Genomic DNA, 17,609 nt, shown 5'->3' on the forward strand with positions numbered 1-17,609 from the left:
GGAATTCACCAATTGCTGGAGGGTTTCAAGGGCACAGGGCCTATCTGGTGCATTTAGGACAGCTTACCACCTCCACAGTAGGTGACTGTATGTACCCACACAGCAGCCACCACTGAGAACTCTGTTCTTTGGGCTCTTGTTGGAAGTGGTAACGAATGTTTGCTGAACACATGCTTTATCCTGGACTGCACTGAGTACAAAGATGGTCCGACATGCATTTCTAGAAGAGAGATTCTTTGAGAAAGAAGCTGTGAGCATTGGTAGAACCAGTGAAACGAGCCTGCACTCTGCATGCGTGGGCTGCACACTGGGACAGCAGGTACCCTCTGGGCCTGCCAAGAGTGTGGTCAGGTCACGGCCGGGCCCTCACCCACGTGCCTGGCGTACGTGTGGGGCTGCTGACAAGCGTGCTTCTTGCAGGTGTACGGAATGATCCGTTTCTCGGGTGCCACAGGCCAGAGGTCCGACCTGAACAAGATGCTGGTACAGGATCTGAATTCGGCTCTGGAGCTCAGCAGCCCGCAGCACTACACGCAGGCCATGTTCAAGCTGACCGCCATGCTCATCAGCTGCAAAGGTAACACACAGCACGGACCGTGAAGGCTGGGTCGTTTCCAGATGAATGTTTGTCCTAACAGTGGAGTCCTGGAGCAGGAAAGGGCCGGAGTTGGCTCCTCCCCGACTCGCCCCAGGTAGAGACCCCTGTGGAATCTCTCAGAAAGTAAAGGAAAGGTCCTCATGGGCCCAGGCCAGGGCTCTTTGTTTTTGACCCAGGGAAGCCCTATTTGGGTGCAGCCAGGGCTGGAGACCTCCGAGCAGTGTGTGTTTGCTTCCAGATTGTGACCCACAGCTCCTGCATCATCTGTGTTGGGGCCCCCTGCGCATGTTCAACGAGCACGGCATGGAGACTGCCCTGGCCTGCTGGGAGTGGCTGTTGGCCGGCAAGAATGGAGTGGAAGTGCCGGTAGGACACTGACCAAGGGTCAGCTCCGGGCTAGGGCGGGGTCACCTCGCTCCACCGCCAGACCCCAGGCAAACCCCTCACCTTCTCACACCTGTCTCCCTCTAGTCTGCGTTATGAATGCCTGACCGTCCTGGGAGTAGACACAGTCTGTTAAAAGCATCCTAGTGGGGCCTACAGGCAGATATTTTTCAATCTCTCGGTAGGGGGAGCCATTTCTCTGCTTAAATCGGAGGACCCAGCGGTTTGAACATTGTTGAATTCAGGTTTGGTTGGGAGCAGCTGATTGTCATCAAGGTTGTTTTTCTTGACCTTCCAACTTTGGGATGAGCTGCCTTTCTCTGAGTCAGTTCTGAGCCTTCTCCCGCCTGGGGCCTGCAGGGAAGGCTGTTATGTAGGTGTGCTGATTGTAAAATGTTGGAGGATTTTTTAATCTTTGTATTTGCATAATGAGATCTCTTGTGGATGGGACCCAGATACAAGCCCAGATTTCATTTGTTTCATATGCGCCTTATACACATGGCCTGGAGGTAATTTTCTGCAGTATTTTTAGTGCACCTCAAGTTTTGATGCAATTTGTCACATGAGGTGAAGGGTGTAATTTTCCACTGTTTCTTAAGATCGGTTGAGAGAAGTGTCTGAAGAGGGTGTTTTATTTTTCTTGTTCTCTCAGAGAAATGATGACTTTGAAAGGCAGAATTAGAAAGTTCCAGGCAGGTAGTAATGTTATTCATTGTAATATCTCACATTTGCCTCTGTGTGGGTTTGTGTCAGTCACACCATTCAGAATTGTGGGGCAACATTTGAGTCCAGTGGGCTTCTAACTTCATTAGGGAGGGGCTGGAAGAAGGCGACAGGGACCTGGCTCCCCCAGTGGTTCCTGAACCCTCTTTCTCTGTGGGGCTAAGGTGAGCGTGGCTTGTCAGCATGATTGGCTCTCTGACAAGTGAGCAGCCTGCAGGGTTGACCCAGAGCAGCGTTACATAGAATCCTAATCTGTATGGTGACAGTCACAGTGAAATCACCTGACCCTGGGAGTGACCGGTAAATGCCGACTGCTGCTGTTAGGATAGTTGGCATTGTTGCCAGAGAGATTCTGCATTCAGCCCTGGGTCACTGTACACAGCCCATGCTGTTTGTGCAGCCTCATCTCCCCCCAGCCTGCGTGTCTCCTGCTGCGTGGATTGTGCCTGATAATGTTTTTTTTTTTTTTTTTGTTCTAAAAGTCAGAGGTCTTTCCAGGAAATCAAGAAGTGGATTTTTTTTAAGCCTTATAAGTTTATCCAAATATTTGCTGTTTCTTACTCTTTAAGTCTTCCTATATACACAGGGTTTTTCATGTGTGTTTTCGTGTGTTTGTTTTTTAAGCATTTCCCCTAGGTCTGCTAGAAATAAACTCTCACCTTTCGTTTTTGATGCGTGTAGATATTTCTCCTAGATCTAGGTGACAGTTTGTGTTACTGCTTTTGGCGTGTCATGTTTTCTGCTGCCTGTTGCCTTGCATTGTTTCTAGGGAGAAGTCAACAGTCCTTACTGTTTTTCTTCTGGCTAGTTTCAGGATGAATCTCCTTATCTGTGGCTTTTAGTAGTTTGACTATGCTGTGCCCCAAGGTGTGGTTTCCTGTGTATTTATGCTGTTGGGATTCATTATGTAAATGGAGAGATTTAGCTGTTTCATCGGACTTGGAACGTTTTTAAGGCAGTATCTCTTTAACTATATTTTTACACCCTTCTCTTCTCCTTTTGAGATTCCGTACACACATGTTGGTGACTTGAGGTCGGTTGTCCTTCAGGTCACAGACGTTCTCTTGCGTCTCTCATCCCTCTCCCCTGCCTATTGCGTTTAGCTTCCCTTCAGGCCTGTGTACCAGTTTTTTTCTGCCTTGTTCATTCTGCTATAAAATTTTCTTAATGTGTTCTTTATTTCAGATTCAATTCTGAGATACAGGATTTCTATTTATTTTTTTTAAGATTTTATTTGTTTTTTGAGAGAGTTACAGAGAGAGACAGAAACAAAGGTCTTCCATCCACTGATCCACTCCCCAAATGGCCACAATGGCTAGAGCTGGCCAATCCAAAGCCAGGAGCCAGGAGCTTCTTCCAGGTCTCCCACTTGGGTGCAGGAGCCCAAGCACTTGGGCCATCTTCCACTGCTTTCCCAGGCCATAGCAGAGAGCTGGATTGGAAGAGGAGCAGCCAGGACTCGAACCGGTGCCCATGTGGGATACCACTGGTGCAGGCGGAAGGCTTTTCACCTACTATGCCACAGCACTGGGCCCCTTTATTTAGTTATTTATTTACTTTTACAGTTTGTATTTTCTGCTCAAATTATTGCTCTTCTCATCCACTCTTTCTATTGTTATTGATAAACCTTTGAACATACTTAAAACAATTATTTTTTAATATTTATTTATTTTTTACTTGAGAGTCAGAGTTACACAGAAAGAGGAGAGGCAGAGAGAGAGAGAGAGAGAGAGGTCTTCCATCTGCTGCTTCACTCCCCAATTGGCCGCAACAGCCGGAACTACGCCGATCTGAAGCCAGGAGCCAGGAGCCTCCTTTGGGCCTCCCACGAGGGTGCAGGGCCCTAAGGACTTGGGCCATCTTCCAGTGCTTTCCCAGGCCGCAGCAGAGAGCTGGATCAGAAGTAGAGCAGCTGGGGCTAGAACCCGGTGCCCATATGGGATGCTGGCGCTTCAGGCCAGGGCATTAACCCGCTGTACCACAGCGCCAGCCCCTATAACAATTATTTTTTAAGTCCTTATCTGGTGTGTTAGTTGTAGTGTCTGTGTCATCTTTGGATCAATCTCTATTCATTTGTTCCTTTGCTATTTCAGAGTTTCTGATTGTATCCTGGACACTGTGCAGCTGGCCCTTGGCATTCTTGGGACTGGTTCAAATCCATTATAGAAAATGGCATAATATTTGCATGGAAGCTACACACACACTCCCCTGTACTTTATATCAGCTGTAGATTTTAGTACCTAATGCAGTGCAAATACTGTGTAAGAGGTAATACTACTGTATTGTTTAGGAAATGACCAGAAGAAAAAAAGTCTGTACATGTTCAGTGCAGATGCCAACTTTTTTCCCAAAATATTTTTTTTAAGATTTATTTATTTATCAGAGAGGCAGAGGCAGAGAGAGAAAGGTCTTCCATCCGCTGGTTCATTCCCCAGATAGCCACAATGGCTGGAGCTCAGCTGATCTGAAGCCAGGAGCCAGCAGCTTCTTCTGGGTCTCCTATGCAGGTACAGGGACCCAAGGACTTGGGCCATCTTCTACTGCTTTCCCAGGCCACAGCAGAGAGCTTAATTGGAAGTGGAGCAGCCAATACTTGAACCAGCACCCACATGGGAAGCCGGCACTGCAGGCAGCGGCTTCAACTGCTATGCCACAGCGCCGGCCCCTTTCCCAGATATTTTTGCCCCACTGTTGTTTGGCTCCAGGATATGTAACCTGTGTGTGTGCAGGGCCGGCTGTGCGTAGAAATCCTGCCTGCTGAAGAGTTCTGCTAATTCTGTTTCTCTAGGGTCTAATCTGGCTGCCCTTGGGATAGGGGTGGGGAAGGGCTAGTCTTGGCAGTAAGGGAAGGGTCTTTCTGCTTCTCATCCCACCTTCACTTATTTTCTTTTTATTTCCAACAAAATTGAGAGAGGAGTCAGTGCAAGTAATTTTTTTTTTTGAAAGACAGATTGACCGAGATTGTCCATCTGCTACTTCACTTCCCAAATAGCCACAATAGTCAGGGCTGAACCAGGTGGAAACCAGGAGCCAGGAACTCCATCCATGTCTCCCATGTGGGCGGCAGGGGCCCAAGTATTTGGCCCATTATCTGCTGCCTTCTCAGGTGTATTAGCATGAAATTGTACTGGAAGCAGAACAGCCAGAATTCAAACCATTGCCCTGATACGAGATGCCAGTGTTGCAGGCAGCAGCTTCAGCAGTTGTATCATAGCGCTGATCCCAGAGAGGTTTTTTGTGTGCCAAGAAAATGACTGTTTCAGGCTGGCGCCGCGGCTCACTAGGCTAATCCTCCACCTGTGGCGCCGGCACACCGGGTTCTAGTCCCAGTTGGGGCGCCGGATTCTGTCCCGGTTGCCCCTCTTCCAGGCCAGCTCTCTGCTGTGGCCCGGGAGTGCAGTGGAGGATGGCCCAGGTGCTTGGGCCCTGCACCCCATGGGAGACCAGGAGAAGCACCTGGCTCCTGCCGGATCAGCGGTGCACCGGCCACAGCACGCCGGCTGCGGTGGCCATTGGAGGGTGAACTAACGGCAAAAGGAAGACCTTTCTCCCTGTCTCTCTCTCTTTCTCACTGTCCACTCTGCCTGTCAAAAAAAGAAAAAAGAAAAGAAAAGAAAATTACTGTTGCAGTCGGGCTCTTTTGACTGCAGTCTGTGCTGCCTGCCCCTGCCATCACCAATAGCTTGGCTGGGGTCGTTGGATCCCTCAGCCTTGGCTGGCCTTCTCCACCCACCTGTCTCTGCTTTGACCTCAGCAATGCCCTAGGAGGGCTTTTAACTTTATTGCTTTGACTTTGCATTGTTGCGTATTCTATTCTGATTTTTTTGTTGTTGTTTTGTTTTTTGGAGTTGTTTTTTTTTTTTTTTTTAGTTTTTTTTTCCCATTGTGTAAGCTATATATGCCCTGATGGAGAAGTTAGAAGATAAAAGCACAATGAGAAGGACAGAAATCATCCATGGGACCAGCTGTGGCACAACAGGTTAAGCTGCCACATCCTGACTGCACCACTGTCCAGCTTGCTGCTAATGCACCTGCAAGGCAGCAGGTAATGGGCCAAGTGCTTGGGCCCCTGCCGCCCACAGAGGAGACCAGGATGGAGTTCCAGCCCTAGATGTTGCAAGCACTTGGGAAGTGAACCATCGGTTAGAAAATCTCTCATCCTCTCTGTCCCTCTGCCTTTCAAGTAAATAAATCTTTTCCCAAAACTCTGTAACCCTGACTTCAGAGGTGATTGCTGGCGGTGGCATCTTGAGGCCCTTTCTTCCATTCACAAGGGACAAAGAGCAGGCGCGTGTGTGAGGACAGTGTGATCCTGACATCTGCTCAAGGTTGTGGCGCCTGGATTCCCCTAAGAGAAGAAAGAGCTGGGGTCCTTTGTACAGCGTGCAAGTCTCTGACCTGGTAACTTGTTCCTGCCACACGCTGGCCTGAGCCGAGTCCTAGCTGACAGTTTCTCTCACCCTTCTTGGTGATCCTCAGGTAGCACCGGTTCTGGAGTGTCTGACCCACCCCCACCCCCACCCCTGAGGACTTTTCCAGGCCTCAATCCAGTGCTCTTGCTTCAGGGACTTGGCTTTTGGAACCAGAATCCCTTCTAGTTCACCAGAATTCTTCCTGTGGTGTTTGGTTGTCATACTGGTGACTGGGTGATTATTTGATAGGGCCAGGGACATCTGACCTTTTGTCAAGCAAGTCATAGCTGCACAGCACAAGGGTGCATTGTCCACCTGGAGCCTGCCAGTCCTACCAGCACCTGTAGTGAGCAAAGCACCACCCGCCTGCACCCTGTCTGTCTTGGGGGACCCTCCACTTCTCAGGAAGGGACCAGGATAGGCCTCCTCTTGGACTTTGACAGGGCAGGAAGGTGCCAGCCCTCACATCGTGTCTGAGGCTTCGGGTGCCCCTGACCTCTGATCTCACCATCTGGTCTTCAAATACAGGTGGCTCAGAAGAGCCCCTAAGGATCCCTGGTGGCAAGGAGGGTGAGCCCAGACCTCACCCACAGGCCCCAGGCAGTAGGAGGACAGGTTAGCCCAGGGCCAGCTACTCACAGCCCCTGCAGTGTTTTGGGTTGCAGGTCCACCCCCCTCCCCAGCCTTTGTGAATGCATCTCAGGGTCAGGTGGGACTAGCAGCATGTGTGGTCTTGCCAGGGTCATCACCTCCAGGCCAAGTGTGTTCCTCCAACTGCCTGCCCCACAACTCCATGGAGTTAGCTGATCTGCACCTCAACCAGACAGGCCCAGAGTCAGCCCTCGATGCCACCTCTACTGGCCCTGGTCCCCACTGCAGGAAGTTGCAGCATCACCCTTCCTCCGCTCAGACCAAGTCCTTTCAGCCAGCTCTGACCCCCTCCCCCTTTTCACATTTCCCCACTAACCCTTGGCCTTATCTTTTACCTTTAACATAGATCTAGAACCTAATTTCCCAGCATCCCAAACACTGTCCCTCAAGCAGCTGGTTTCCCTGCTTCTACCCCTCTCAGCCTTCTCCACATGCAGTCAGAGCCAGCAGTAAGACGTAGGCCCAGTCAGGTCCCTTCTGTCCCACCTCCATCAATGCCCCTAACACCCACTTACTCAGATGCACAGTGGCCTGCCACAAATACGTGCTCGCTCCTCCTCCGAAGCCACCCTGGGATCCTGAGTTTCAGCCCTGCCTTCCAGAACACAGGCCGTGTCTGCTGTCCCCGCTCCTCCGAGGGCACACGCCTCCCTCTTGCATCTCCTCTGGGGTTGGTGTCCTTTTTCGTGGCCACCCAGTCCACATCTCCCACACACACTCCTGTTTGCTGTACTCTTCAGCTTTGCAACTGTTAGCTCCAAGTTACTACACCTGAAATACTTAGGCTGCTTATGGAGAAATTGTTTCTAGTTCTTAGTTCAGGATCAGGGGACCATAGTCTGGTGTCTGATGAGGGTCTGATGAGTGTGAGCAGACACAGGAAGGACCCTTGTCCTCATGTCCAGCTATCTCTGTCTAAAGCCATGGTGATCCAACTGCTGGCTCCATCTCAGCAGCTTAATCCAGTCTAATCCAGTCTCCCTGATCACTTCCTGAAGTCTGCAGCTTCAGATACCACAATTGGATTAATTCTCCACCCTTAATCCGTTAACCATGGATTTAAGACTTTGGGTCCCAAGCCTCTCACACGTGGGCCTTTGGGGGCACCCAAACTAATACTCAGATTAAAGCAGCATTGTCAGTGTCCCATGTCCATCGTTTATTTCTTCTTGTCCGTGGCCCTCACCATAGACCATGTGGATTTTTGTTTTGTTCGTGGCTCCAGCTCTGTTCCCGGACCCCAGAAAGTCCCAACACCAAGGCAGCCATTAGGACATGGCTGTCAGTCTAATGAGTGGGAATGTGGCTTTCACTTGGGTCCTTTACCCCATCAGTTAGGGTCTCCTTCTTCCCTCCACTTCTGTTCCTCTGTCATACCACGACTTAACATGTGGCTGTGGGAGACAAGAAGGAGTTTCTCCTCTGTGTCACAGGCTGCTCACAGGGAAGTGCAGACTGAGTGGCCCATGGGTATCCTGGGCCCTTGAGCAGTTCTGCCATCCTTTGCCCGTGTGCTCTTTGTCCTCATCTTCATGGCCTCTAGAAGGTTCTGAGCCCCAGACAGGAAGGATACCTGCTATATGCTCTGACCTTCAGAAGCACACCTGGCTTTCCTGGGGCTCACCCACTTCACTCCCGCCTTGCTCAGTAGTGCCACTGAGCACCTGTGGCCACCCCACCCGGCAGTAAGCCTGGGGGACAGTGTGTGGGACTGGCCACTTGGTTACCCTGAGCCACATCAAGAAGAAAGGGGGATAGTGGCAGAGGGAGCCAGAGCTTTTGCTCCTCCCACCTGGCCCTATTGCCACTCTGCTCAGGGGTTGGAGCCCCAAGTAGCCAGCTGGCATCATTTGGGCCAACAAAGGGATGAAAGCTTGCTGGCCCAGCCCCAGATGCTGCCTCCTGGTCTTCTGTGTGAAACACCTGTAACTCAGGTTCCCACCTGGGAGCCATAGCACAGGTACTCCCTCCCACACCCACATCCCTTCTAGGCCACCACTTGGCTCTGCCTGGGCATCCCGTCCCTTCACCCAGAAGAGGGCCAGGCTGAGTGTGGCTGGGCAGGGGAGCAGCCCAGCCGTAGTGGCTTTAGGCCTCCCCGACTCCCTTGCGCATCCCCAGTTCTGACTGGGGAATGAAGGCCTTGTGTGAGGTGGAGGAAAGGAACTGGGCTCTGAAGCCAGACTCGGGTCCTGCCTTGTCAGCTCGGAGGCCCCGAGCCGGCGGTCTTACCTTGCAACCACAAGTGGCCCTCAGGATTATTGGAGAGATTTTACAGGGGTGGGGGACATCCAGCCTGCAGACCATAAAGCTCCCAAGAAATCACTGGCCTCACCCTGCCAAGGCAACCACGGGCGGGACTCAAAATTCAGTAAATCTTTACAGGCTAAATTATAAGTTGATAATTTAGTATGGCCCTGGAGTGATGTTAGTAACGTCTAAATGGCCCTTGGCAGTAAAAAGCGTTCCCAGGTTGAGGGCCCATGTGGTATCTGGCATGTCACAGGTGTGCTGCCACTCCCCACTCAGCCCTGCCAGGCTCCACAGACTGGGACACAGCATGTGGGCTGGAAGCTCAGCCCCAAACACTGACGTGGAAGACTGTGGGGTGGGGGTTGGAGTGATCTTTATTTTTCCTTCCTACTTTCCTTGGTTTCTGGGTTTCACTCCAGGAATACACATTCTTTTTTCTGTAATTAAAAGAGAAACGGTGGCCCCATTTTTGTGCTCCTCAGAGGAGTTGACGTATCCCTTTGCTCACAGTTCATGCGGGAGATGGCTGGGGCCTGGCATATGACCGTGGAGCAGAAGTTCGGCCTGTTCTCTGCTGAGATAAAGGAGGCAGATCCCCTGGCAGCCTCGGAAACCAGCCAGCCAAGACCCTGTCCTCCGGAAGTGACCCCCCACTACATCTGGATCGATGTACGTAACCACCTCCCCCACTCCAAGCCTGACCTGGGGGGGTGCCTTCTCACCCCCTCCACAGCCCCACCCTGTTCACCACTGCCGTCACCTCGGAGCCCAGGTCCCCTGCTAGGCTGCCCCGGGCCTGCGCCGGCCCAGCCTCACACCGTGGTGTTTGCCTTCTCACTCAGTTCCTGGTGCAGCGGTTTGAGATTGCCAAGTACTGCAGCTCTGACCAGGTGGAGATCTTCTCCAGCCTGCTGCAGCGCTCGCTGTCCCTGAACATCGGCGGGGCCAAGGGCAGCATGAACCGGCACGTGGCAGCCATCGGACCACGCTTCAAGTGAGGGCTCTCTTCTTGGGGTTTCTGGGGTCCCAGGAGGAGTTGGGGTGGATCGCATACGGTGTGGGTCTTTGGCGTGTGTTGTCTCGCTTCTGTAGGGTGTGGCATGGGACTTGGCGCCATCCCTAGGTGATGGGGAGAAGCTTGTCGAAAGCGTCCTTCCTAATCTTACAAAGCCATGAACTTGCTCAAGTTGGCTAAAGTATCCCCACCCCCACTCCTACAGTCAGGTCCTACTTGTGAGGACTGCAACACCCAGTCGCCGCAGCCTAGGTGCAGTGGGGGCCCTCACTGCCACCATCTGCTCTATCTGCCCCTCCCCTGAGTGCCCAGCTCACATCCCCTCAAAACACAGGCCACCCACTGGGCTGTACTTCTCAAGAAAGCCATAGGCAAGGGCCAGTTTCTCCTTCCTCCTCATCTCTCATCTGTCTTGAGCTATATTCTTTTACTTTTTTTAAGATTTTATTTATTTGAAAGGTAGAGTTACAGATAGTGAGAGGGAGAGACAGAGAGAAAGGTCTTCCTTCCACTGATTCTCTCCCCAAATGGCCACTACGGCCGGCGCTGCACTGATCCGAAGTCAGGAGTCAGGTTATTCTTCCTGGTCTCCCACACAGGTGCAGAGGCCCAAGCACTTGGGCCATCTTCTACTGCTTTCCCAGGGCACAGCAGAGAGCTGGATTGGAAGAGGAGCAGCCGGGACTAGAACCGGTGTCCATATGGGATGCTGGCGCTGCAGGTGGAGGATTAACCTGCACTATGGTGCTGGCCCCTTGAGCTATATTCTTATAAAATGAGAATGGGTTACTGAAAAACAGTCCTCAGCCATCGCAGCAATGGACAGTTGTCACAGAGACGGACAGCACTCCCTGTGGGTCTCCGTGCCTATGCAGTGCGGTTGCAGTGCTGTTGATGTACACAGGGGTGTTGCCGCACCCTCAGCTGGCCTTCCTGCCTCCCTCTGCATCCTCCAGGATGGCCCCGGTCCTCAGGTGTGCCTGGTGTAGACACTTGGTTTTCCACTGGCCCTGGTCCTCAGGTGTGCCCGGTGTGGGCACTTGGTTTTCCACTGGCCCCGGTCCTCAGGTGTGCCCGGTGTGGGCACTTGGTTTTCCACTGGCCCTGGTCCTCGGGTGTGCCCCGTGTAGGCACTTGGTTTTCCACTGGCCCCGGTCCTCAGGTGTGCCCGGTGTAGGCACTTGGTTTTCCAGGCAGAATGTCTGACCTCGTGTCTGCGGCCTCAGTTCCTCCTCACCAGTCTCCTTGGACTAGCCAGCTGCCCAGCAGTGACCGCCCCCTTGCCCCTCACAACACCTGACCCTGGCAGGCCCCTGTGGCTTGCATACAGCAGTGCAGGTGCTGCTCTGGCTGGCTGGGATGGCTCCCTTGGAGGGTGGCCTCATCAGAACCGTCCCTTCTCCTGCAATACACCTGGGGACGGCCCGAAGGTCCACGATGCCCCAGCACTGGCTACCCCTGAGCCTTGGCTCCCATAGCCACCTGCCTCTGGACCTGGGCACCCTGTTTCTGCCTAGCAAGACACTGATGCTCAGGGCCCATCTCACTGCCAGCCCTTCCTGACCTCACTCGGTAGCTGGAGCCTATGCCCCAGAGTCCTCTTCTGTAAGATTCAGCGTGGCTTTTCACTCTGCAGAATCTGCTCAGGAAGACCCCTGATCTCCCGACCCAGCCCCAGATTATAAACTCACTGCCCACAGGAATGGTGCCTCCCCCACAGTCCCTAATACCTCGTTGTGTGGGACCTGGCTCAACAGAAACCAGGTGCTTGAATTTTTTTTCTTTCTACCTTGAATCAGATGGTCTACCTTTGTGGGGGCCTGCAGATAGTTTATGAGACTGAAGTCTGTGGCCCAGGCAGGCAGATTACCACACCAGTTACACAGTTTTCTCCAACAAAAGTGAAGGTTAAAAAAAAATTTTCCTGTTGTGGCACAGCAGGATAAGCTCTGCTTTTGACCCTGGCATCCTGTATCAGCAGAGTGCCAGCTCAGGTAAGTCCCAGCTACTCCGCTTCTGAGCCAGCTTCCCCCAAATGCGCTGGAAAGGCAGCCGACGGTAGCACAAGCTCTTGAGTCCCTGCTGCTGACGAGTGAGGTCAGGATGGGGCTCCTGACTCCTGGCCTCACCTGGCCTAGCCCTAACTGTTGCAGCCATTTGGGGATTGAACCAGCAGGCAGAAGATACCCTCCCACTCACCCCCCCCCCAAAAAAAAAAAACTGTCATTCTGTCTTTCAAAAACTTAAACAAACAAGCAAACAAAAACAAACCTGTGACCAGTAATCAGCTGGCTGATGTCCCAGTCCAGGCTCTTCCGTCCAGATGTGTGCCCTGGACCCAGGGGCCACATGGTCTGCGTGGGAGGCCAGGACCCTCACAGCTCAGCTCCGTGCAGGGTTCCCACTGACCTGGCCCTGCTTGCCGCTCTCTCCCAGGCTGCTGACCCTGGGGCTGTCGCTGCTGCATGCCGACGTGGTTCCGAATGCCACCATCCGCAATGTGCTTCGTGAGAAGATCTACTCCACTGCCTTTGACTACTTCAGGTACTTCACAGGGTCCGGGACAGCCCAGTGCCCCGGAGGTCACCCACAGAAGCCACAGTTTGCCTGCTGTATGATTGCCAACCTCCGATGTACATAGCTTCAGCCCTTGTGGTGTGTGTGTCCGTGTGTGTGCGTGCGTGCCCTGTGGATACGCTTGTGTGTATGCATGTGCTTCGAGCTAACTTCCTGAGAGATGCGTGCAGATTTCCTCTCCGTTCAGTTGATTTAAGAGATTAAGTGCATGCCATTTGTGTTTCCTGTCAATGTGAATAGTTAGCACGTGAGGAATTGTAAATATGCAGTGCCCGGGGCTGTGCAGGTGCTGCTTGGTTGTCTGTAGACAGCTTGGTTGTCTTAGTCTGCTCAAGCACATCATCAGCGGAGAGCTCTGGGAGTCTCTGAGGGTAGTGCTGGGGTGGGCATGAGAGGACTCCAGAACCTTCCCGTGGAGTCTGTGACATCCCTGGTGCTGGTGACCAGCTCCGTGCTAACCTCTTGTTGTCAAGAGACCACTATGTTACCTCTCCCTGCTTTATGGGACTGGCTTCCGGCCCTGACCCCAGGCGCTCAGCTCTTGTCCTCTTGTGGTTGTTTGAAGTTGTCCCCCAAAGTTTCCTACTCAAGGAGAAAAGCGGCTGCGAGAAGACATCAGCATAATGATTAAGTTTTGGACCGCCATGTTCTCAGATAAGAAGTACTTGACCGCCAGCCAGCTCGTCCCCCCAGGTAACCATTGCTCTTAGTAGTGCACCCGCTCACAGGGGTGGGGACAGGTGGGACGGGTGTGCCGTGGACAGCCATGGAGGAGCCAGTGCCCAAGCCAAGGAGTGTGGCAAGCACAGGAGGCCTCAGACACCCCTCTCGCCGCGGCTTCTCTTCTCCACGTGCCAGCTCAGCTCCCAGCTCCCGCTGAGCCAGTGCTGGGCTCAGGCCAGTGTGCCCAGATGACTTAAGACCAGGGCCTTGCCACCTGGTAGGAGGGAGACAGACAGGTACTTGCCATATGAGAGAACCTTGGGAACATCCATCACGGATAGGCACTTGGTCTAGCCGGAGTTGGGGAGTCAGAGACGGTTTTCTGGAAGCAGTGACATCTGAGCTGAGTCTGGAAGGATGAACAGGAGCTAGCAGTGTGCACAGGGACAAAGAGCCCTGCGTGAGGGCGTGCTCCTGGAGACACACTGAAGCGTAAGCCAGCAGCCCACCTCCAAAGGAAACTTCGTCCTAGTTTCTCTGGGCCCATGGCTGATTGCAGACCATGGATTGAGAGATGAGATGGGTTTCTCTAGCCAGACCCACAGCTGACACCCCGACTGCAAGAAAGAAAAGAAAAAGCAGACACAATGATTCATTGATTTATATATTTTCATTTTTTTAATCAGAAAGGCAGAGAGAGAGACAGTTCTTCCATTGCTGGCTCACTCCCCAAGTGCCTCCAACAGCCACGGCTGAGCCAAGCCAAAGCTGGGAGCCAGGAACTTAATCCAGGTCCCATGTGGGTGGCAGGCACCCAAGTACCTGAGCCGTCACCACCTGCTGGCTTGCAGAGTGCGCATTAGCAGGAAGCTGGAATCAAAAACAGACCCAGGACTTGAACCGAGGCACTCTGACAAGCAGCAGCTGAACGCTGCACCAAATGCCTGCTTGATTCTACTCGAAAGGCTGGCTGGAACCTAGTGAATCCTAGAAAGCTGTCCACCTAGAATGATTGAGATGAACAGCTTCTCGCCATCAGGAGTGTTTGTCCTGCAAGGCCCGCCTCCGCCAACTCCCGTGCTGCAGAACGCGCCTGGGCTGCCGCTGGCCTTTTCCCTGGCGCAAGTGCACACTGCTCTTGTGCTGCCTGTCCTTGAGCCGGCTCATCCCAGAATCGACGCTGTGTTTGCCCACAGATAACCAGGACACCCGGAGCAACCTGGACATAACTGTGGGCTCCCGGCAACAAGCCACGCAAGGCTGGATCAACACCTACCCCCTGTCCAGCGGCATGTCGACCATCTCCAAGAAGTCAGGTCGGTGGGAGGTTCACTCCTACATCCGCCACCTCCTGGCAACCTGATGGACATGCGCTGCAGTGGCAGAACAGAGCGCTGAACGACAGCTCCCACTTGGTTCTAGGAGCAGAGGGTGGGCGGGGGCTCCCGGGACCACTCCTGCGCTCTTTCCTGCCTAGGCATGTCTAAGAAAACCAACCGGGGCTCCCAGCTGCACAAATACTACATGAAGCGCAGGACGCTGCTGCTCTCCCTGCTGGTAAGGCCCTTAGGCATGGCCGCTGCCCCCATGGCCAGACACGGTACACTGGGGCGGGAGTGGCGTGTGCAGGCCTGCAGAAGGCGCTCAGGGCATGGTGTATGGTCTCCCCAGGCCACCGAGATTGAGCGTCTCATCACATGGTACAATCCACTGTCGGCCCCGGAGCTGGAGCTGGACCAGGCCGGAGAGAACAGCGTGGCCAACTGGAGGTCCAAGTACATCAGCCTGAGCGAGAAGCAGTGGAAGGACAATGTGAACCTCGCCTGGAGCATTTCTCCTTACCTGGCCGTGCAGCTGCCAGCCAGGTGGGCCCCCGGGCCAAGGGCCTGGCCGAACGTCCGGCGTGGGGCGCTTGCCTGCCGGGTCACGAGTGCGGGGGAGGTGATGGGGCCCCCACCGAGGACGGCCAGGAAGCTGTGTGGCAGCCAGTTCTTGCCCAGGACATTCAGGCCATCTTTATGTTGAAGGGCCACACGGCAGCCTTGCGGTCTCGTGAGACTGTTAACCTGGGGGCCCAGCACTTTGGAGCCTGAGGAGGCAAATCAGGGAGAACCCAGTGCCGAGATCTGATTCATGGAGGAGAGGGCTGGCCAGGAGCTGTTGTTCTCGGGATGTAGGCCGCAGAGGTGGGCTCCCGGAGGGCTTGGGTTTGCTCCTGGATGTCACATTTGAGCAGCACTCTCCTGGGAACCCTCCCGGGGCAGCCCTTAAAGGGACCAAACAGGCCGATGAAAAGAGAAGGGCTGCAGAGACTGCCATGGAGCAGGCCCTCCAGGCAGCCGCAGCTCCTCTGGCAAACAGATGTTGCTTCACTGTGAGCCCAGAGCTGCCTTCTTACTGCTTCCTCCCCCCGGTCCTGAGCTGATCACAGGGCAGGACCAGACCAGTTGTCCTGCATGTTTCAAGCATAATGTTGTTAGCCTGGGGTGGTAGCATCGTGAAAACATGCCCGCCCTGTCACCGGGGACTGACTTGCGGCCACTCCCATGCATGGGCTGTGGGGGGCAAGGGCAGGGCATGCGGTACAGGAAAGGAGTGGGTGTTCTAAATGCAGGGACTGCACACTGGCAGTTCCTGCTCAAGAAAAGATCTGGCTCATACTTCTATTATTTTTATTATTACTTTTTTAAATTTGTTTTTATTATTATTTATTTGGGCCATCTTCTGCTATCCTGGGCCATAGCAGAGAGCTGGACAGGAAGTGGAGCAGCCGGCTCTCGAACCGGTGCCCATATGGGATGCTGGCACTTCAGGCCAGGGCGTTAACCCACTGCGCCACAGCGCCGCCCCTGGCTCATCCTTTTTCAGCCCTAGCATTGAGGTTTACCAATACGTTCATAGCATGGAACGTTTACTTGTCATTCGAGATCAGCCAGAATCTCTCCAGGTCAGCTTCACCCTCCAGCTTCCCTCCTGCCATGGTGGCTGGGAGGCCTCCCCACCCACACCCTATGTGTGTCATAGGTTTAAGAACACGGAAGCCATCGGGAACGAAGTGACCCGTCTGGTTCGGTTGGACCCAGGAGCTGTTAGCGATGTCCCTGAAGCTATCAAGGTAACATAACCCATGTCCTGGGGGCCTAGGTTTAACTTGCACAAAAACAGAAGCACCAGGAAACAAGAAAATAAAACAATGTGACCTCACTGGTATGAATGATTTCTCTTAATGATGTGTTTTCCACTCCTAGTATGTGGCACTTGTGTTTGCAATAGGAAAAATGGAATGTATTCATTCTGATTGTGGTTACGCTGTTACATGTAACATGTAACTACCAGCAGTTACAAGCACCTTTATAAACATCACCTGTTGTGGCCATTCCCCTGAGCCACCTGTTTCCTGCTCTCCCCAGTTCCTCGTCACCTGGCACACCATCGACGCCGATGCTCCTGAGCTCAGCCACGTGCTGTGTTGGGCACCCACGGACCCGCCCACAGGCCTCTCCTACTTCTCCAGCATGTACCCCCCACACCCTCTCACAGCGCAGTATGGGGTGAAAGTCCTGCGGTCCTTCCCCCCGGTGAGCCTGGGGCTCTTCCAGAGCCAGCCTGGGGTGGGCCCCTCTGGGAGTGCTTGAGTGGATGGAGGAAGGGGTTCAGGGCTTTGTGGCCAACCTGGAAGGCACTGCACTGAACACCAGTCCAACCTAGAATGCGTCATCATTCCCCAGTTTTGTTCGTGTAGATGTAGAGGACGGATGTCAGTCTAGTTCAGATGTTAGCGTTTTGTTTTTCAGCTTTACTCAGGTGTTTTAGAAATAAAGTTTACTTGAGTTGGGCTTCAGAGGCCTTGCATGGGTCGGTCGTAAGCATACTCCCCCTTGGTAACCACCCGTGCCTCTTTACCTTGCCAGTGAATGTTCACAGGAATCCTGTAGGACAGCTCTGATGACGGGCGGGGGTGTCTATAGAATGTTCTAGAGCCTGACTCACTGCAGGGCCAGCACTGGATGCCCTACCCTTGGGTTGGTTTCCCAGAGGCAGTGTTCTCATTGTAGGCACAGGAGCCTGCCTTCGGTTATCTCACCAGCAAGGGTTTGAAGCCATGGGTCGTTTTCTTGCTGCCCCCGGCCCTCCCTAGTTCTCAGCCCTGCTGTGGGGCTCCCAGGAGAGCAGCAACCTGAGGGCAGAGCTGAAGCAGGGATGGGGCTCAGTGCCCCTCGTGTGTGTCGTCTGTGTTGCTCCTAACCTCAGAGGTCATGGTCGACTCTTCCTCTGCAGGACGCCATCTTGTTCTACATCCCCCAGATCGTGCAGGCCCTCAGGTATGACAAGG

The 17,609-nt window shown here is 53.4% G+C and overlaps 1 protein-coding gene across 3 annotated transcripts in view; it reads left to right on the top strand.

Annotated features, from left to right (window-relative positions):
• PI4KA (phosphatidylinositol 4-kinase alpha) overlaps positions 1-17,609 on the top strand; it is a 143,825-nt gene that overhangs the window by 112,108 nt on the left and 14,108 nt on the right. For 2 of the 3 annotated variants that reach the window (XM_051826727.3, XM_089323464.1), the window contains exons 31-42: positions 421-577; positions 837-964; positions 9,532-9,690; positions 9,864-10,015; positions 12,473-12,580; positions 13,179-13,306; positions 14,473-14,592; positions 14,754-14,833; positions 14,948-15,141; positions 16,301-16,391; positions 16,687-16,854; positions 17,555-17,608. In XM_051826727.3, coding sequence (XP_051682687.3) covers positions 421-577; positions 837-964; positions 9,532-9,690; positions 9,864-10,015; positions 12,473-12,580; positions 13,179-13,306; positions 14,473-14,592; positions 14,754-14,833; positions 14,948-15,141; positions 16,301-16,391; positions 16,687-16,854; positions 17,555-17,608 — 1,539 coding nt within the window. The remainder of the gene's footprint in view (positions 1-420; positions 578-836; positions 965-9,531; positions 9,691-9,863; positions 10,016-12,472; positions 12,581-13,178; positions 13,307-14,472; positions 14,593-14,753; positions 14,834-14,947; positions 15,142-16,300; positions 16,392-16,686; positions 16,855-17,554; position 17,609) is intronic. The other variant, XM_051826729.3, reaches the window with a different exon arrangement.

This window comes from Oryctolagus cuniculus, chromosome 21 (genome assembly GCF_051225735.1).
Source record: "Oryctolagus cuniculus isolate XC-2025 breed Fujian yellow rabbit chromosome 21, ASM5122573v1, whole genome shotgun sequence".
Lineage (NCBI taxonomy): Eukaryota > Metazoa > Chordata > Mammalia > Lagomorpha > Leporidae > Oryctolagus > Oryctolagus cuniculus.